The sequence below is a fragment of the Bison bison genome, unplaced genomic scaffold (genome assembly GCF_000754665.1).
Source record: "Bison bison bison isolate TAMUID 2011002044 unplaced genomic scaffold, Bison_UMD1.0 scf7180017864167, whole genome shotgun sequence".
Taxonomy (NCBI): Eukaryota; Metazoa; Chordata; class Mammalia; order Artiodactyla; family Bovidae; genus Bison; species Bison bison.
This window is the reverse complement of record NW_011494739.1, coordinates 4,345,649-4,353,853: the sequence shown is the minus strand read 5'-3', so window position 1 is coordinate 4,353,853 and position 8,205 is coordinate 4,345,649. Positions and strand designations below refer to the sequence as shown.

The following is an 8,205-nucleotide window of genomic DNA, read 5'->3' as shown; positions in this document are numbered from 1 at the left end:
TGCTCCGGGCGGGTGGGGGCCCGGGCTGGTCCCCCCCCGCCTGTGCCGGGCTCTACAAGCCAGACAGGTGGGGGAGGAGACGGAGGTGGAGAAAGACGATGGGTGGCAGGGGGTCCCCAGATGGGTGGCAGTGGCGGCTGGCTTTTCTGTGCGTGTCTGGCTGGTGACCTTTCTGAGGAGTGGATTCAGAAGCGACTGCTGTTTGTCGAGGCCCAATTCAGAAACATCCTCAGTGTTAAATGTCAGGCCCCCACTGTCACCAGGAAGCAGGAGGTGCCTCTTAGTAGGAGGCAGACTGGCTGACACCAACAGGGTGAACGGACGCCCCCCGCTCTGCCAGCCCAGGGTTGGGGATTTGAGGTGCTCCTTGGGGATTGGAGCAGAGCGTGGGTTGCAAGCATCTGGAGTGTCTAGGAATCGGCAGGCTCCCCGCCCTGCTCTGTGGGAGGCTGCCCACCTGGTGTGTGTGTGTGCGTGCGTGTGGATGCGCGCGGTGCCTCCAAGCGTAACCTGATAATTGCCTCTCCCCCAACCCTGAGGGCACCCACTCTGCATGTCACCCCTCATGCTGACAGGGCCTGGGCTGAAGTGGTAAGATCTCTTCACAGGGTCAGGCGTGCTGGGCCTCGCTTGGGGTTGACAGGGGGCATCTGAAAGGCCATTTTGGGGGGCCAGTCCCTGGTGCCTGCAAGCCTAAGGAGGGGAGGTGGGGGCCAGCAGCTTCTCCAAGGACTTAGTAACAGTCCTATGCATTTGGATTCTTTCCGAAGAAATTAGAGAAGTGTTTGCCCTCTGCGAGTCCACGTTTAGTTTCCTAACTCTAAGCCCAGGAATAGTTTGGTCTGGGATGGTAACGTCCCAGTCCCCCGCTTCATATCCCACATCTCAGGGTCCGTGAGAGTGGCTTTGGACCCTCTGCTCCCTGTGCTGGGTGGGGCTGAAGTGATAAATTGCAGGCACTTAGCTCTTAATCTCCAGAGGGGACCCTGAGCTTCTTGGCCTTCTGGCTAAGGTTAAGTGCAGAGAGGACCCTGAGCAGGGGATAAGACACACTCCTGTTTGCACAAGAGAGAAGTTGTAATAAGCATTTTCCATCCACCTCCTGAGCGTTGATTTCCTTAAATGGCATCTGAACAGCATCCCAGGGCCTGGAGGACTGGAGCCACAAACCTGCCCATCTTGGAGCTTGCCACCTGAAGCCAAGCCCCTGGCCAGTGTTTCAAAAGTTTGGCAGGAAATTAAATGTATCTCCTAAATGAATCTCCTAAATGTATCCAATGGATTTATGCATTTATTATTTACTTTTAAACTTTTTAATACTGAAGTCTATCATAATACATTCTTCCCTGGTGGGTCAGATGGTAGAGAATCTGCCCGCAGTGTGGGAGACCTGGGTTTGATCCCTGGGTTGGGAAGATCCCCTGGCGAAGGGAATGGATACCCACTCCAGTATTCTTGCCTGGAGAATCCCATGGACAGAGGAGTCTGATGGGAATATGCTTGCATCGTAAGTGCTCAGCCTGATGTGTTTTCACCAACAGAACATGCCTGTGTCACTGGCATCCAGACTGAGACCTGGAATGTGACCACCCCCTCCCGTTGCCTGTCCCAGCCCCAAAAAGATGCTACCATGCTGACTTCTCTCAGCATCCATTCGGTTTGTCTGTTTTTGCACTTTATATAAATGGAATCATACAACACGTTCTCTTCTGTATCTGGCTTCTCTGGCCCAGCATCCTGCAGATTTATTTTTATCTCTGATCCCACCAGAACTGTTTTCCTGAGGCTGGGAAAGATCCCACTAAACAGGTCCATGGGGCGGAGATGGCCAACAGAGGCAGTGACCACATGGCCTCCATGAATGACTGAGATCTGACGTGGCAAACTGGTGGCTTGAGGGCTGGTTGTACTCAGCTTGCCCTCTGCAGTGGGAAATATATGTCTTTGTGTTATCTATGTCGGGTATATAAAAAAATATACATAAAAGAGTAATTTCATGCACATTACCCAGAATTGACAACTTAATATAACTTTCAGTCATTTTAAGAAAAATTGAGCTGAACTCACATTACGTAAAAAGAACCATTTTAAAGATATAGCTCAGTGTTGTTTCATGGATTCACCATGTTGTACAATCATTGCCTCTGTCTAGTCCCAAAGCTTCTTTATTGCCCCAAGAGGAAACCCTGTACCCATTAGCTGGCGATCCTCAAGCCCCCTTCCTCCAGACCCTGGTAGCCACAGATCTACTTTCTGTCCCTGTTTATTTGCCTAATCTGGACGTTTTGTGCAAATGGGAGCATATAATGGGCGATCTACGTTTGGCTTTTTTCACTTGCATCACATTTCTGAAGTTCTTCCATGTTGTAGTACGTCTCAGTAACTTCTTCCTTTTTATGTCACGTTTGCTCAAACTCACTTTTTTCTGTATTTTTAACTGAAGGATAATTGTGTTGGTTTCTGCCATACAAAAACATGACCGAGTCATTTTTTTTAAAGCAGAGGAAACAGCTTTTATTGATGAATTATTTCCAAAAACCACACAAATGGTGTTAGCTTCTGCTGTGTAACAAATTACCCTCAAACTGAGAGGCTTAAAACACCATTTGTGACCTCCCAGCTTCTGGGGGCCAGGAGCCTGGGTGCAGCCTGTCTGGGTCCTCTGGGTCGGGGTCTCTTGCAGGCTGTGGCCATTGCAAAGCTCCATAGGGAAGGATCGGGTTCAGGCTTGTTCATGGGATCACTGGCAGGATTCAGTTCCTCATGGGCCATAGGGTCAAGGCCGTATGAGCTGTTGGACAGTGGTTTCCCTCAGTTCCTTGGCATGTGAGCATCTCCACCAGGCATCTCATGACATGGCAGCCAGCCTCATCAGGGGGAGAGAGAGAGAGAGTGAGAAAAAAGAAACAGGAGGGAGACGGAGAGGAGAACACAGCTGGGCCTGGAGTCATAGCCTGTTGTAACCTCATCTGGGAAGTGGTGACAATATTTTATGTCCAAGACAGATGACTTACCAATTCCAAACTCCAAAACACTTCCAGGTCCAGAAATACTCATTTGACAGCAAAGTTCATTTGGTAGCAAAATCTGAACCAAGAATCTTTAGAGTCTTGATTCCTTTCAGTGTGAGCATTCATACATTTTACAACAAAAATACAAATGGATTTCATTTGGAGGGGCTGCCCTAGATCATACCAGAAAGTCAAAGTGAAAGAGTTAGTCGCTCAGTCGTGTCTGACTCTTTGTGAACCCATGGACTATAGCCCGCCAGGCTCCTCAGTCCATGTTATTCTCCAGGCAAGAATACTGGAGTGGGCTGTCATTTCCTTCTCCAGGGGATCTTCCCAACCCAGGGATCAAACTTGGGTCTCCCACTTCGCAGATGGATTCTTTACTGTCTGAGCCATCAGGGAAGCCCCAGACCTTAGCAGAAGGGTTATGTAATACATAATATATGCACCATCTAAAATCTACAAAGCTCTAAATTCTCAGACACCTCTGGTCCCATGCTGTGGATGCTGAAAGCCCAGGGTCCATTGGGTGGGTACTCGGGTGTGTTTGAACACGTAAGAGCAAGAGATGTGTTTTCCACTAGCTTTACTTCCTTCGATCATGTCATTTTCTTGAAACTCAAGCATCAGAGTTTCTAATTTGTCTTGGATGAGCTGTGCTTGTGACAGCATCCATTCCGAGTCCTTGGCCCGATTATGTTTTGCTTCATTTCTGAGGTCTCTCATTTAGACTGAGGCCGTCTGGATGGTCATTGCTGTGATGTATTTCAGCATCTTGTATCCAGGTTCGCCAGCCTCGTCTTGACCTTGGAAATGTGGTGACATTTATGAGGTCATTTGGACACCCACAAGGAGGTTGATTTCCATAGATTAAATGTCAAGTTTGAGACGGTCCAGGGTGATGGACTCCTTGATGCTGTCCACTCCCATTCTCAGATGTCCTTTGGCTGGACATTTCTGCTCCATTACAAGCCCATGAGTGCCGACCAAATTACTCAGGTCGTCTGAATCCGGGGGGTTGGGGTGGGGAGGTTCCGGGCAGTGTCAAGTGAGACGGGCAGGAACGTTGTCTCATTTTTATTTTTCAAATAAAACGTATATGTGGTTAGTTGGTGAATATATTACTGGAGGCAGGAAAAAAAATCCTACCAACTGAGGTTTCTGAGATGGTAGTTCGTTTATAAAACCTAACTACCTGTGTATTGACCAGCACAAAAGGGTAAAAAAGAATCTCTGTACATCAATGTTTTAAGTAGAAGTAGTTTTATGGGGTGTTAGACACATGGACATAAATTGGAGTAAGCATTATCTAAATTAAGTAGCAAAGAGCATTAAATAGTCTTCTGGAAATTTAAATGTGTTTGTGTTCTCATTGTCTGGAGGACGTGTGTCTTCAGATTTTGATTTGAGTCTCTCCCTCTCTTTAAAGAAATCTTAGAGTTTATGGTCACCATGCTGAATGTTACATACAATTGTGCATGCCATACGATTCATCTACCTTATAACTGAAAGTTTGTACGTTTGACCTCCTTCACCCATTTTCACCACCCCCCACGCCTGACAACCATCAATCTGTGCTCTGTCTCTAAGAGACTGCATTTTTTTTTTAAGATTTCACATAGAAGTGAAATCATACAGCATTTGTCTTTCTCTGAGTTAGCATCGTGTTCTCTGTCTATCTGTGTTGTTGCAAATGCAGGGTTTCCTTCCTTTTGATGGTGAATGGCATTTCTTTGTATATACACACACCACATTTTCTTGTGTTCATCCATCGATGGGCACTTAGCTTGTTTCCAAACCTAGACCCTGTGCAAAATGCTACAGTGAACACGGAGGTGTAGATATTTCTTCCAAATAGAGATTTCATATCCTTCAGATAAATGCCCAAACGTGGAACTGCTGGATCATATGACAGTTCTATTTTAAACTTTTAGAGGAATCTTCATGACTGTTTCCTATAGCAGCATGTCAATTTACATTCCCACCGACAGCACATAGGGTTGATCCGAATCTCTTGAATTTCTATTCCCTCAAGGAACTGAAGTCCACCAGATCTAAGTATGGATGCGCCCATTTCCTCTGCTGGTACACAGTGGGCACCAGGGCCAGGAGAGCCCTGAAAACCTTTAGAACCCAGACTTCTGGTCTTTCTGAAGGTCCAGCTGTTCAGCCACGGCGTGGTCTGCTCTACTCCTCCAGATCATTTCCTTTGACAGTACTGACCAGTCTCCCTACAGCCTGGCTACTGATTAACACAGACCAACGAATTAAAGTGAGAATTAAAGTTTTAGAAGAAGGATGTCCCTGGTGATACAGAGGATAAGAATCTGTCTGCTAATACAGGGGGCACAGGTTCAATCCCTGGTCTGGGAGGATCTCACATGCTGCAGGGCAGCTAAGCCCATATGCCGCGACTACGGAAGCCCATGTGCCTTAGAGCCTGTGCTCTGAAATAAGAGAAGCCACTGCAATGAGAACCCCACACACTGCAGTGAAAAGCAGCCCCCGCTCGCCACAACTAGAGAGGAGTGAAGGAGTGAAAGGTGCTCAGTCGTGTCCGACTCTGACGTTATGGACTGTTGCCTGCCAGGCTCCTCTATCCATGGAATTCTCAAGGCAAGAATACAGGTGGGTAGCCATTCCCTTCTCCAGGGGATCCTTCCAATCAGGGATCAAATCCAGGTCTCCCACACTGTGGGTAGATTCTTTACTGTCTAAGCCACCAGGGAAGCCCACAACTAGAGTAGCCTGTGTAAAGCAACAAAGACTCAGCACAGCCAAAAAAAGTTTCAGAAGAGTCAAACCAGATATATTGAATTGGGGTCCAGACAAAAGGGAGCCCATGCATTTTGCTAGACATTTTTGTTGACAAACTGTCATGGAAGATGGCTCTCAGATTCATTTTATGATCAGAAATTAGAACAAAAAGAAAAATCAGAATCACATTTGGGCCGCAGGGATGTGCTGTGTCACGCACAGCAGTCAGACGGGAATGTGGTCCTGGTGGGGTCGAGACGAAGCTGGCAGACACAAGAGTCTGGCTGCTCCGCTCGACTGCAGCGGCATCTGATCACAACAAGGGACATGGGTTTCTTCAAGGGTAGATGCCTTGCCTGCAGCAATGACCGAGATGCCAAAACATTAGGATTTAAGTGGGGAGGACTTGGCCGAGCATCCTGGTGTTTAGTCTACATCGGGCTCAACATCTGGGTGATTGGAGACATCTTTGGAGGTGAATGAGCCACATGACCTGGTCTCATGTGAACACAGCCTGGATCAAGAGCAGTGAAAGACAAATGCTCCGAAGACAGTGTTTTCTGAGCAGGGAGAGGAGGCAGTGAAATCTACTCCAGACTCTGCCTGGCTCCGGCATGGCTGTAACCAAGGACTACAAGCCGGGTGACTTAAGCAACAGGAGTTGGTCCTCTCCCAGGGCAATCCAGGTGTCGGCGGGGCCGTGGTCCCTCTGCAGCCTGTAGGGTGGAATCCTGCCTTCTCTATTCCCAGCTTCTGGTGATTTGCTGGCGATTCTCAGCATCCTTGGCTTATAGATTGCTGCTGTTTAATCACTCAGTCATGTCTGACTCTTTGCGACCCCACGAACTCTAACCCACCAGGTTCCTCTGTCCATGGGATTATCCAGGCAAGAACACTGGAGTGGGTTGCCATTTCCTCCTCCAGGGAATCTTCCTGACCTAGGGATTGAACCTACGTCTCCTGCGTTGGCAAGCAGATTCTTTATCATCAAGCCACCAGGGAAGCTTGTGGATACATCACTCCAATTTCTGCCTCATCACATGGCTTCTTCCCCATGTGTCTGTGTCTCCACCTGGCCGTCTCCTCCCTGTGTCTCTGCTCTTCTTACAAGGACACCAGTCATATTGGATTAAGTCTCCCCGCCCCAACTCCAGTATGACTTCATCCTAATTTAACTAATTCCCTCTGCAATGACCCTGTTTCTAAATCAGGCCACATTCACAAGTGCTGGAGGTTAGAACTACGACAGATCTTTCTTGGGGGGTACACGGTTCATCCCGTAATACCTTGGCCGTCTGTTTCTCAGGACCTGAAGAGCTGTGGCATCTCTCCTTTGTATGTGTGGCCCCTGGGATATCAGCAGGATGACTGAGGGATTTCCTGGCGGCCGTGGTCCATGTGATCCATGCGGCAGGCGATAAGGGCAGGCACCATGCTCAGAGGGAATGACCAGGCATCTTGAAGGGCTGATTCTCTTGTGTTCTGGCTCTTTCAGGCCAGGTAGCCTGTGAGAGCCCGAGTTTCCTTCTCTGGTTTGGAGGCAAGCCTTGGGGGGCAGAGAACCATCGAGAAGGCTGGGAGGAGGCTCTGTGCTGTGCCTCTGTTCTCAGTGTCTGATCAACTGGCTCCGCAGCTGTCTGCAGCCAGGCCCCATCCCCCACCCCCAGGGTAGTAGGGAGACCGATCCCTCAGGGAACATCCTGCAGACTTTATAGAGAACCACTCCCCGAACAAGAGCAATTCTCCCCCAGGGCCTGTGGGGTTCCGACACTGAGCCCAGAACTTGGAGGGGATGGTGGCCCAGACTCAGCAATAATCCTCTCCCCCTAGCACTGGGTGCCCCAGAGTCACAGAGCCCCTTTAGAAGTGTGCTAGTTGAGGCCTAGCATGCTAGGGTCAGGGGACGTTTCTAGATGAGGGAATCTTGGGTTGGTAAAGCATACCCACCACACCTGGACAGGAAGGTGAGCAGGAGGATGGGTGGGCCTCGCAGGTGGGTTCCACCAGGTACAAGTGCTTGCAGCCCACCTCGGTCAAGCAAACACAGGGAGGAACCCACCCCATCAACAGTGACACTGGGACCACCAAGAGGAGGAAGGAGCGTGACGTCATGGAGGGCAGGTAACTGATGTTGCTGCCCCTGCCCTGCCCACCCCGGGGCTGAAGGAGACACCAGCCTCTGCTACTCAGAAACGAAACACAGGCCTCCACAGGCCACGTGTAAACTCTCCCCCTCCGGCTCCCTGGGGTCCAGCTGGTGGGGCCCAAGGGCCTGTTGGCTGCTCCTCTTGGTCCTCTTGCACCAACTGGATGCCCCACTCCCCACGTCCACCCCCATTTGTAGGAACTGGAGCCAAGCCTCAGAGACGGCAGTGAACTCAAATGCTGACCACAGGGTGGATGTCAAAGGCCCCCAGGGGAAGGACGCTGGCCAGGT

The 8,205-nt window shown here is 49.5% G+C and overlaps 1 protein-coding gene across 1 annotated transcript in view; it reads left to right on the top strand.

Annotated features, from left to right (window-relative positions):
* ANKRD60 (ankyrin repeat domain 60) overlaps positions 1-4,019 on the top strand; it is a 43,004-nt gene extending 38,985 nt beyond the window's left edge. The window contains exons 10-11 of the mRNA XM_010841903.1: positions 1,542-1,657; positions 3,948-4,019. Of these exons, the coding sequence (XP_010840205.1) occupies positions 1,542-1,657; positions 3,948-4,019 (188 nt within the window). The remainder of the gene's footprint in view (positions 1-1,541; positions 1,658-3,947) is intronic.
* Positions 4,020-8,205: the final 4,186 nt, after the last annotated feature.